Genomic DNA, 13,181 nt, shown 5'->3' on the forward strand with positions numbered 1-13,181 from the left:
GTTAGGAAATAACGACTCAATTAGGCATTCACATCTGATAATGCATCGTAGATTTAAGAAAAGATCCGTGACTGAAAAAGCAAATGTGTGAAACATTTTTCCTGCCCTTCCGAAGTAGAAACAGCAATTGCATAATCACAGCTGGAATGTGAGCAAATTATATTGAGAGAAAAATACAAGTTCAGACTTTCAGTCAGTTAAACTACAGATGTTCATAGTACATTACAGCTGCAGAATGTGATGCAGCCACCGAGGGTGGCAATGCTTCCAGTAACTGGAAAAAAATATGTCACAGAAGTGGAGTGGGAACAGGGATACAGTAGAAAATATGCCCGCATTTCTCTCTACTGTACATATGTGAGCTAATAGAGATACTTCCATAAGAGATGCCTCTGTTGTGCTACTTGACAGGATTGTACATCTCGGGGGAGGGCAGACCTACAGCAAGTGCATGTGGAATGGAAGAGAGAAAGAGAGCTGACGGGGAATATTTTACCAAAACCTAAGGTTGAAAACATGACTCCCATATTGATGTCTCAAAAGTTTTGCTCCTATTAATGGAAACTGTGCAATGTAAATAAGGTGGTATGGGAACAGACTTCTCTCCGGGTGACAGCAGTCACGTCATTTCTAAAGGGCATTGCAGTAACTTAATGGAATTGAGTACATTGGGTTATAGGTGTAAAATTTGAGCATATCTCACTGACATAAAGCGGAAAGGCTGTTTTTCTGAATGGGATACCTCCCGGAATATCAGCACTTGTCTCTAAAAGCCACAAAACATAACACAAAGGATTTTTTCAACATTTCAGTCATACTTCAAAATTAACACAGAAATAATTTTACTTTTTTTTTTTTTTTTTTTCCTGAACATTAAGTTTTGCTTTTTTTTATATGAGCTATTTGGCAAATGTAGGAGAAAAAGCACGCAAACCAAACAATCTATTAATGCTCAGAATTATATATGTATTCCCTGAAAGTGTAAAGCATTTTTGCTTATTTATTATGTAAAACAAAACTGTTAAAATGATAATAAAGTCCTGTAGCCAAAGGAAAAGTGGGTTTGGTTTCTTTTTCACCACAAAACACAGAGCTTCACGACGTATATTGGAAAATTTATTTCAATTCAACATTTATTTTGACTTTTAATGTCTAACAAAATACAAGGATTCGACGCATCCAATTTAAGCTGCATTGCATTCTAAAGGAAGTGTCTTGGAGAACTGAAAATAACACAGAATCTCTAATGAAATACTCTAATGCAAGATATTCAAATACAGCACCAGTTCACAATTCTTCCCTGCAGTTCTTCTAATCAATTGATTGCTACATGATGACAGTCTGCTGCATGCCACCATTTTTTGACCTCTGTTCTTGCCTCAGTCCAGATTTAATTTCTTTGCTGTCTGATCAGTGCTGTGCATCACTGCCACATCTTACGCATGCAAATGGCTTTATCAGGGCATTTCCCCCTAGGAATCCGTGTTTTTTGTGTCTGCAGCACAAATCTTTGCCATGACAGCTATTAATCTGTACTTCAGAAAACATTTGTATAGCAATTGTCTATTCCAAAGCAGTTGCAGAGAGTAATTTATTAGACTTGTGAAGTCTTGTAGCTGCATTGGAAAAAGCAAAAAAGTAATTAAACAAACAAACAAGTTGAAAAATTAAATAGAACATAAAGAATTAAATACCCCAATATTATTTCTAGACAATAGCCCTTGAAGCACATATTTGCTGAACAGATTTTAAAAAGCTCTGAAATCTTATAAAACCTTCAATAGAAGTGAGATGCATTGCTTGAACTCTGACACGTAAAGTATGTTATCCCTTTTTCAAATCTTTGGAAACAGCATTGGTTCTGCAGGGACTCAACCCGCATATTTGTTCTGAATGCAGACAGGCAGGCAATACACTCGGCTTGCCCTGCACAAGTCTCCCTGCTGACAAACAACCTCTACAGATATTTTCACAATGCATGATGAGGAAAGGTGTAACAGTCTGAGAGAGAAAAAAAGGAAGTCACAGAAATATGGACGCCTTAACAAATGTTTTTTGAAAGCACTTCATCAAGGTACCACCATCAGCTTCACAATGGATGAAATGTTCTACATTTGAATAACATTAAACAGTTTCAGTGCATTACTTCTGAGTCCAGAGATATCCAAGTCTCTCCATACCACACAGCACCACACTTGTCTGTTTTATGTAAAGAATGATACTAAAAATCATTTTCATAGAAAAATATTGCAGTTTTCAGAACGTGACAAGTTTGCCATAAAAAGAGTATGACCAGTGGTTGTGATTCCCAGATACCTGGGGATGAGTGTGGTGTAAGAAGTTTCATGGGCTTTCCTGAAAGTAGCAGCTGCTAGTCAGAATGACCTTATTCCAATGCTCTCTGTTTGTAGCACAAATTTTCTTTGTGAAGTTCTTTGATTTTTCTGAAAGAAAGGTCAGGTCTGTAACAAACACTTCATCCAACTCAAGGTCATTTCCTCAAGACAGCAGGTAGTTGTAGACACTAACAAAGAGGCCACTAAAAAGTAGAGGTAAAATAGTATCCCCACATCACTTACCAATGCTCGGACAAATCCACGGCTGATAGTTCTCACTTCCAGAAAGGAAGTTCAATGCTAAGTTTCTTCCCAAACTTGTTTTGGAATAATCTTAAAATCCAAAACAAGAATAAAACATGCTTTTCATTACAAAGAATGAAGACAGCCAAATTGGAATGATAGCAATCATGAAACACTGTAGCATTTTACTATTGAAAATACATCTACTTTCTGCTCAGCACTTTTTCAGCTAAGTGAAGTTTTTCAAGTACTCCATTCTGCCCTTCCTACAGGAACGTGCTTTATCTCTTTCCCCATCATTCTTTCACAGTCCCTGCACCTAAGAGTAGGGAAGAGCATGATGGAAAGAAACAATGCATGGCCTGGTCATTTCAAGTAATCTCTACAGCCACTCATCAGTCTATCTGAAATAGAAGTGATATCGATTGTGTTTCCTATTGGCAAACTCTACTGTAACAAAACAGACACTTTGAGATACAGATCTAAAGTTTCTTAGAATTCTATGGTCAAAAACCAGTAACAGAACTATGCTTTCCACAGCTAGGAAGGAAAAGGTAGAAAAGAAGTAAATAAACATATGAAGTTTTGTGTATACACACACACATATACTACACATGTGTATATACAAATGGGCTCTTTAAAAAACTTTATTAACTCAGATTTACATATCATTTTATTATAATATGCATCAATGCTTGATTCTGAAATAAAGGCCGTTGCCAAAAATTAACAGCTCAAAGCAGTTTTGAAAGCATCTGGGGGGAAAATCTAAGAATTGGTGATCTTGTGCATCATTTTAGCTAAGCCAATTAACAGCTGTCTACACTCCCCTGTACAACTGCAGGGAATACTGGTGTGCAGTCTAGTTTGACACAGATCACAAGGAGAAACAAAACAGCAGGGGACAGACAACCAGGCACACACGCTGATATACTGCGATATGGAGCGTAAAATCCCAAGTGTGAGAGGGACAACTTAATTTCTAGCACTTGCTGCCAAGCTACCTAAAACTTAATATGTGAGGATTACTGTAAATTACCATTACAGACTAGATTCTTTGCTTTAAGACTTCTTGGCTTTGTAACTGAAACAATCTACTAACAAGTCCAGATTGTTTATGAGGTGAACTTTAACCTAAAAAACCCATTTCTGGCTGGTAGACAGAAGTGCTTTGTGGAAACCAATCTGGCTGATCCAACTTTAGTAGGGACAAGGTACATAATAAGCGGTGCTGCCTACTTGAGGAAATGAAGCCGGCCACATCACACCTGTGATAAAATTCTTATTTGAGAGAACCATTTGAAGTGCTCTGTGGCCAGACAAAATCCAAAGTCATCTGGCACAGGAGAGAAACCCAATAAGCTGCCTATCACACAGGAGCTCCCGCACACCTACCTCTTGATGCTTTCCAATCAGATCAAGCTGTTACACCTAACCCAGAACCATGCAGCCAACCCCAAAAGCAAGCTACCTCCTAGTCAGCAGATGTCAAACCTCCTGTTTTCAGTGGTTAGCAGAAAAAACAAAAGCCTACCTTGGGAAAGGGACTGGAGAAAGCAGAAGCAATGGAAGAGAATTTGGACACAAATAACTGAACATTTTATCATTTCCAGCAAAGTGGTTGAAGCCGGGATCTTAAGACTGGGACATCATCTTATCTGATTTGCTTAACTTCATCACTTCATTCCATTATATTGAAATTACTGTTACTCCTCAAACCTGTATAAGGGTACTGAAATCAGAAGCTATACTAGTCATGACCGCCAGCGGGCTATTCTTGCAAGGCTAAACACTTTCAGAACACTGATTTAAAGGAGACATGAGATGATTCACTTAGATCTAATTGGCTAAGAAGAGCAGGCTAAAAATAAATTGGCTTAACCAATCATAATTCTTAAGAGCTGATGGAAGACTCCAAAAACTCAAGGCAACCATGACAGAGTTGCATACCTGTGACAAAATCATGGTATGTAAACTGTTGTACAGGTTCACATGGAGAAGAACTAAGTCAGAAAATCTCTACTTAGACCCGAATCTAAATACAACGTTAAGCCCAGTAATTCAGAAACATGTGATGAGCTCTTCCAGATGATTCCACTGCAGACAGTGCAAAAACCAGAATCTAGTTCATACAACACAGTAAAAATGTAAATATTGTACTTCATTGTACTAAAGCACAATAAAAACACAGACATCTGAAAACAAAATATTTAGTCACTTTGGTTTCTCAAACACAGTGAGTAATTGAAGAAAAAATTCTGTTAATTGCACAGTATTCCATTGAAATCAAAGTCCGTTAAAAGAGTAGATGCTTATGAAGAATGGCAACATAGATGAGTTTTTAAGACAATGCAGAAGAATAAACAGCTTCATCAAAAAGATAATTATCTCTTCTTAAACTGTTGAAGTTATCCCTCTCAAAGAACAAAGACATCAGAAATAGGAAGAAGAAAACCAACCAAACAAACCATCAAACACCCTTCCCACTTCTATGCAAGTTTAGCTGCTTGGTATTGAATAGTAAAGAACCTTCTTTTGTGCTGTGAACTCTGAGAACTATTAATGCTTTGGGATTATGAGGTTTTTCAGCATGTCGAAAGAGTTGCCGTCAGGATGCACAGACTCTACACCTTTGCCTTCTTCATGAACTTGAAGGAATCCATAGTCATCAATCCCAACTATCCACGCCAGCGGGCCCTCCTCATTGTGGAGACGAACCTGCTTACCACTGCAAATAGAGAAAATCAGACAGTTATGAATGAACTGATTCATTCAATGTTGATGAACAAAGAATTGAAAAATAACTTGGAGGACTACCATCTAGTACAATATTTTTGCTTCTCACTTCTCAGAACCTTTATAGAGAATGTCTTTCAGCTTTAATTTCTTTCTGTGGAATTAACAGTTAATCCTTTTTTTCTTTCAATTTTGATAAACAACCAAAAGAACACGAGTACAGCTGCTTCGCTCTTAGCTACACAAATCAGAATCACTCTAAACTCCCTTCTTTTTTTTTTTTTTTTTTTTCCCAAATGATACATGCTAAATACCTAGATAGGATCCTATCTAGATAGATATCCTATCCTAGTCCATTGATTTTACTATTTTTAGTCTTACCTACAGTATCACACCCTACTTAGGAATGCACTTCAATTAAGTCACCAGTTTTAAAGGCAATCTAGTAGAACACTTAAAATGGAAGACAAAACATCCATGAGTTACCTCTAAAAAGAATGTTGGACAAAAACATTATGCTCACCTGTGTACCCAGTACTTGTAGTAACGAGGAAGAACCCCGTTGGGCCCTTTCTCCTGAAAAATATCTATAAGTCTCTCTAGCACAGTTACAGTTCTTGCAATAAGGCAGTCTGCAGTTAAAGCCTTCAGATTTGTCCCCTCTTCCTTGTTAAATTTTGTGATGAGGTCATTGATGCATATGGTGGGGTTGCTGTTATTCACATTAAATCCAAAGCCTGAAGTAGACAAACCAAAAGAATAGGGTAGGATCTGTAACTATGAATATTCTGTTACAATCAAAATGCTTGTACTTCATTCACCTAATAGATATCATAGAATCACAGAATCATGGAATGATTATCTCTGAGGATTTTACCAGTATTTCTTCAGCCTTTTATATCTTTAGATCTCCCTACTTGCACAATTACAAATTGCAGTGCAGATTTTATTTGTTTATTGTCCTTAGAAGTGTCTCCTCAAAACTGTGGAATTACATCTAGCACAGATCTTTCACCAAAAGACTATCCTATCACAAGGTTTAGGTTTAGGAAGACATTAAGTGGTAACCTGCATAACATCAAAGTGAGAAATTCTTTTACTCACTGTAAGTTGACAGCTAACTTAGAGCAAATCATCGATCATACACTCGGATGGAGTTTGACCTTTCAGTCTAAATGTAATTAAGATTACTTTCTGTTTACTATAGTTAGCTGATTTCATTTTCTGAAAATTAAGCCTTGTTACTCAGCTGACAAGCCTTGTTTGGTTTGCTGTGAAAAACCCAGAAGATTAAAGTTTGCTGTGCTGGTCTCCAGTTTGCTTAATCTATTTTACCACAGCATATCCTTTAGAAGCCTCAAGTCTCTCACTGAGATTTCTCCAGCTAGAATAACGTTGGCAGAACGCCTTTCTGATTTAAATGTGGCTCTTGGGACCTTTTTTGCAGCCTGCTGAAACAGGCTTTGAGGGATGTAAAGAAATATATTGTATTGCCTGTTTATTTTTTTTCTCCTAATAATTTGGACTTTTCTTTCCTCAGATATTTGAGATAAAACACCAGTCCTGTCAATCAAGTTTAGACATCATGCACCTCCATCTGTTGGAAGGTCCAGATGCGTTGCTTTGTAAATTTGCTATCAGAGGCTATTCTTATAGGTAGTTAATTTTTATTTACTATGAGGAGAAGGATCTCTTCATCAAAAAGAAGTTTTTGACTTCTAACTCTTAAAAGAATGCATAGAAGAAAGTCACAGTAACATAAATACTAAGATATCAATCCCACTGAAAGATGGAGAAATGTATTATCAGGAAGAAAACTGGAAAAAATAATGCATTGTGCCAGGATATCACAACTCAATTATTTAAACTCAAATACAGTACAAGAAAATTCTAACATAATACAAGTGAAGAAGGAATGACAGTGGTCATTATGATGCAGTTTTTACTGTCAGGCTGCATAATGTGGCCTTTAAGTCCATCTGCAGACTAAGGGCACTCAGGTGTGCAGGTGCACTAGTGACACATCCAAAAACTGAAATGGACATGAAAAACACAATGAGATGATGAGCTCAACTGAACAAATAGCATCTGAGAATAAGCCTATTGGCCAGAATGTAAACAGCTAATGTAAAAAATATTAGGTGCGCAGGCACCTTCTCTTCACTCATGTGAGAAGGGTAAGAAATTATCATTTAGCACTGACCTTGTGGTATGTTGATGTGGCTAACGCAACTTTCAATTCAAGGGCAAGCACTGGCTTGAGCGCCTATGTCTTGCTCTCCTCTATTCCAAACAGTCATGCCACAGCTGCACAGTGAAGTAGACAGAGTTTCTGCAGGTCAAGCACACTGTCCATCTCTTTCAACCCAATTATATTTGGCTTCCTACAACTGTTCTGAATCTGGCCCTTACACCAGTGAAGAATATTCTGCAGAACTCCTCTTCCAAAAGTTTTTTTTTTTTTCTTTTTCATAAAAATATGAACATGAATTGTGCCATCTGCAAGGCTTCAAGCATGTAGTGTAGCTGCGTAGATGAACTGTGATTTTGATCATTATCATCATGGGATACACGTTATTAGTGCTAAATATCAGGTCAGGAAAGAAATCTGCAAGACTACAGGAAGAGGATGATCCATCTGGCTCTTGTGTTGTGTAAGACTGATCTCACTTCTACTACTAACACAAGAAGTTAGATTACACGAGTCACACTCACTGCCATCACTGAAATGATGGAAACAATCCTTGGAGTAGCACATGAAAAGTAACTTTCTATGGGCAGCAAAGTTTTAAGATTGAAAGCCGATGAAAATGTATGTTTTTGTTTATACTTCAGATCTATCATCACCAAAATGACACCTATGGACATCAGATAGAATGCATACAGTAAGTTTCCATTTAAATTTGAATGTTCTGGTGTTTACAACAAGCAGCTCAATGTGCAAACCTAACCTATAACGTGTAAAGAAATCCTTGCTATGATGAACTGTTTTTTCATCCATTCCTATTTTTCTTACAGAGCTTTTCTTCCCAGAGCTCAGGCTCTGGGAAAACATATGGAAGCAGTAAATGGTTGATGGAGCACATAGAGACTCTTACTGTGTCTCAGCGCAACATTCCATTCTGTACATGCAGATTATCTACAAAATGAGGATGTAAAAGTTAAATAGAAAATTTACTGGCTAGACAAGTATCACAGAAGAAGCTGGTGACTACTTCAACTTTTTTGCTTGTTTGCACCTTAAAATTTAACAGCATCTTGACACAAATAGTGTCAGCTTCACATTTTCTTTGCGGTACACTTTACTTATCTACCATGCTATATTTGAGTATAAGGAAATCATAATCTTGCTTAATCTTTAACACTTGCTAAGGAACTTGCACTCATTTTTTAGACACATCACAGATAACTGTTTTTGGAAACAGACCAGAGTTTATTTTGGAAGGTTTTTAAGCACTTGTGACAGAACTGTACTGCTGGTTATTAGGATAAGAATCTTCCTTATCAAATACAGCCAAATATAGACACAATTAATAGCTTTTTTGGAAGAGGTCCTGCTACCCTATAGGAATTAGCCTTCCAAGCAGATGAACAAAAAGTCTGCCAATCCTTGCCCTGCCCCTCCCAGTCTTTCCTGCTACTTAGCAAATTTGACTCTTTTTGAGAACTTAAGTAAGAGATTAATTAACCAAATAATTAATCTGTTGCTGCTTCACTGGTAACATTCCAATTTCTGGAAAGATATAACAGAAACAAGTTACAAATCAATTTAAAAGGGATGAAAGGAGACATGAAAATATTACCATGTGTACTTCTCCTAATCAAAAAGGCATGTCATTTACTTATCCTTATTGGTCAGGTTGCAAAAAAATGAAAAACTAAAAAGAATTAGTGCATTCTATTACTTTTGCAATGCATCAAGGAGGACATTTTGCCTTCCTCTTGTAATGCTCTTTCTCTGAACCCCACTGCACTAGCCCAGATGCTTGCATTTACATTTTCCTTGTCAAGCATATGGAATTATTAAGATGTACGAAAACATTTACTTATGTGCTTTCTTTTGATTGAATGTTGTACTTCATTTCTGTATGCTTGCTGTCACTACTTATTCTCATCATTTGAACTAATAAAGACATTAGCAACAAATTCCTTTAGGAAAAAAGAAAGAAGTCTGAAAATCGACATTTACCAATAAGTATATGAAATGTTGTTTCAATAAGTGTAGAGGTTACCAGAACTCCACCAAGCTTCATGAGATCACTGTAATAAATATCATTTGGCCATTTTACTCGCAGGTCAATATCCTACAGAAACAAAAACATACACATTTAGAAACACTTTGTTCTCTGACACCTATTACAAGAGTGTGGTTCATTTATCATTCCATATTCTACATTTTCTGTACCTCTTTGCCAAACTGAATGTGATACTACCAGCTCCTCATAATAAGAACCTTTTCAGGTGTTACACAAATGATACTGAACAAGCCACAGTAACGTGGTTACATGTTTTACTAAGGAGGTTGGTAGCTGTCAGTGAAAATTTTCTATTAAGTTAAAATAGTAAGGTAGGTAATAATGGCTTAGAGCAACCAAAAGGAGGACAAGCAGTACTAGAGATTTTTCATGAGGTTTTACAGAATTCACTTACTTGATTCATTAGGCCCTAGGATTTAAAGGATATGTTCAAGAAAGATGCAAACTTTGTCAGAATGCATGGAAAACTACAGATAAAGTGCAAGTGATGAGAGTAAATTCACAGTAATATCAACGCTAGACTTGGGGGTCTTTACAGAAACCAGGCAAGGAGACAATGCCATTTTGAACTTCAGAAAGGAAATTTAGCAGACAGGAGAAATTCCAGTTCACAGCTACGTAAATACTTCAGTAACGTCCTTAATACATTCATGCTTTCGGCAGCTATGCTCAAGCAACACCACGGAGATGGAAACACAAACTGTGCTGTATGACACCATTCCAGTGCAATAGAGAAGTTTTTGTTGAAACTACAGAACTGAACTGAACCTTGCACTGGCTACTTAAACACAAAAAGAAAGCAAATGTGCTTCCTGTAGTTTGAAAAACTGCATATGACCATATCCCAAGAGGCAAATTATGGGAGGTGCTCCAGGACTACAAGAGTCACATTCCCTCCTATTGTAGATTATGAAATCCCTTTACAGGATGTGTGAAAACTGCACCTGGGTTCATGTCCACTTTTCTGACAGATTTAAAGGCCAGAGAGGAGTCTATTATACATACATGGACAGGAAATACTAACTGATTTCGCTATCAAAGCGTTCTAAGAGAATATCACCAATTCATATTTGTTATGGAAAGCAACTCTTGACACTGTGAAAGGTTTTATAGAAGACTCTTGAGACATGCAAAGTATGCCACAGTTAAACAGTATTATTAGTGCTAGGAGATCTTCTAACAGTAACCAAAGGAGAGCTCTCCATTCTTTCTGCAGAAGAATGGCAATATGCTCGGTAGATCTTACTCAAGGAAAACATACACCTGTAAGACACCACACATCAGCACTGCAACTGAAGTCACTAACAAGCATGAAAAATAACCATTTTAATGATACAATCTACACAGTAAAAACTTGTGCTGTTTGCCACAAAACAACGTTCTGCGTAACTACCAATATGTCACAGAAATGATGGGAAAGTCACAGTGGGAATGAAGCATGTTCTTAATTTCCTTTATAGAGAGAAATCTATGCTGCTCTCAGAATGGGAAAGTAAAACACTCTCTGGATATGAGCTTGTTTGAATTTGCAGCACAACATCTGACAGTAAAACTTACAATTGGAACTGTCATGTTTTCTCAAAAACAGCCCAGAACAAAAGCCTCAATCACTGCCTATTTAGAGCTGCAAACATTCATGACAGAATCCTAAAAACAATGACTGGCTGATAAACTGACGCACATGTATTTTATTTCTGCGTATGGAAATCCTGATGTGGATTTTGGGGATAGTGAACCACACTAAATCATGTTAAAGTAACATTAAGATTCTGACATACGCCCACGGAGGTATGGAAATTCAGAGGTAAGAACACAATCGCTTTTCTAAATTAGCCCATTGTTTTCAGCTGCTGTGGTATGTCTGTTTATCTGACACTAAGAAAAGCCCTGCAATACTCAAGTCCAAAGGGGAAATTTAAGCTTTGAGTTTCAGATAAATCTTTTAATTTCCTCGCTTTAATGTATTTGAGTCCAAACCCTCAATGTTATTTTAACCCATTGTCTTGTTTTTGGTTTACTGAGGGAGGGGAGGATGGGATGGGACACCACAACAACAGAATTCAATCCTCCCAATTACATATTCTGGAAGATTTTGTTAATACGTGTTTCTCTACTGTCAAAGAGATTGAGTAGCTTTGCTTTGGTGATATCAAGCTACTGGAACAACAGGAAACCTCCAAGTAAGTTTGGTACCACATTATCTACATTATTAATTCACATTCTATTTATATTAAAACTTAGTATGTCAGTCACATGCTTCCTCTAGAGTGGAATAAAATACAATAAAAAGACACAGGTAGGCATACGGAAGCAAAAACACTTCCATTCCTAAATTAACTCCTTCCCCAGTCAGACTCAGATTTTGTAAAACTAACCCTTGTCCCTTCCATTTTAAATGGTTAAATTATTCACTCTAGACAAATACTTCATACTGTAAATTTTAGCCTGAAGCATTTTGCTTTTATAGTCAAGTTATGAAGCACTGAAGTTAGAAGGTTTTAATAGAAAGGCTGACAGACCCTAAACTACAGCAAAGCTACTGGGTGCCACTATAATAAAGTTCATGTGTAAATGTGTATAAGTCATTGATTTTCTGTAATATAGGAAACATATGCTTTAGTTAACTACTTCTGTAAAATACCAAAGTTTTATAGTTAGCAAATATTAGGAAATGGTAACATTAAAAAGGAGATATATGAGGTGCTGAAGAAGACTGGTTCTTCATTTTAATACTGATGACAGGACACTTGATTCCCTCTTGAGAGCAATACTCCTAAGTTCTTGCCTTAGAAATCAGTTTTCAACCTTAAACAAGAGTTGGAAAAATCCTTTAAAAGGGATAAAGTGACCACTGAAACAGCACTGGCAAAAAAAAAAAAAGCAGAAAAGGATTTGTCAATGTTGTTTTTCCTTCCTCTCACTTCCCCTGCTACTTCAGAACCAAAACAAATTAACTCAATTGTTAGACAAACAAAAATGACATTTTCTCTATTGCAGAAGATCAAATCTTGCTTTGTCAGATTATGAGAGAAGTGAGGGTAGTATACTCAGCTCAATAAAAGACAGTATTCTTCATATGCATATTAGATTTCTTAAAACATATAAATAATCTAGTATGTATAAAAGTTAAGCTTACTACTGTTGTTCACCACTGTATTAGTGTTGAGTCATTCAACATATAGAAGACATAGCAAAAACCAGATTTTAATGAAAATGAAAGCAAATTTTGAGATTAATTAAAATGAGATACCTCATATCCTGGTATTGATCTAACTGACTCTACCACTGCCAAGGACACAAGGTGTTGAATAAAAGGAATTCTCTGGCCCAAGTTGGAATGTAGAGGAATTGTGATATGTAGAGTGGATAGTGCACAACCAATGGGACTGAGCCAAGCATTTCTGCCACGACCTGGGGAGGGGGAGAAAAAGAATTAACTTCAACAGAAGAAAAAAAACATTAATAAAAACATTACTTTGTTAATGCAGATAACTGTACGAGAGAGAGATTCAGCAGTACCCACCTGAGAACATACAGTAAGTCCTGTAAAGAAGTTTCTAAACTAATTTTGAAAGAAAAATGTTTAAAGCACAAAACTTCTTTAAAAATA

General features: G+C 36.7%; 1 protein-coding gene across 2 annotated transcripts in view; it reads right to left on the reverse strand.

Moving 5' to 3' along the window:
- Window positions 1-1,096: 1,096 nt before the first annotated feature.
- HLCS (holocarboxylase synthetase) overlaps window positions 1,097-13,181 on the reverse strand; it is a 115,570-nt gene continuing 103,485 nt past the window's right edge. Inside the window, exons 8-11 of one of the 2 annotated variants that reach the window (XM_072326696.1) lie at window positions 12,822-12,982; window positions 9,505-9,619; window positions 5,839-6,052; window positions 1,097-5,307 (exon numbers count right to left, since the gene is read on the reverse strand). In XM_072326696.1, the coding sequence (XP_072182797.1) occupies window positions 5,139-5,307; window positions 5,839-6,052; window positions 9,505-9,619; window positions 12,822-12,982 (659 nt within the window). In that variant the 3' untranslated portion in view covers window positions 1,097-5,138. Of the gene's footprint in view, window positions 5,308-5,838; window positions 6,053-7,536; window positions 7,623-9,504; window positions 9,620-12,821; window positions 12,983-13,181 lie in introns of those variants that run through there. The other variant, XM_072326697.1, reaches the window with a different exon arrangement.

Source organism: Excalfactoria chinensis, chromosome 1 (assembly GCF_039878825.1).
Source record: "Excalfactoria chinensis isolate bCotChi1 chromosome 1, bCotChi1.hap2, whole genome shotgun sequence".
Taxonomy (NCBI): domain Eukaryota; kingdom Metazoa; phylum Chordata; class Aves; order Galliformes; family Phasianidae; genus Excalfactoria; species Excalfactoria chinensis.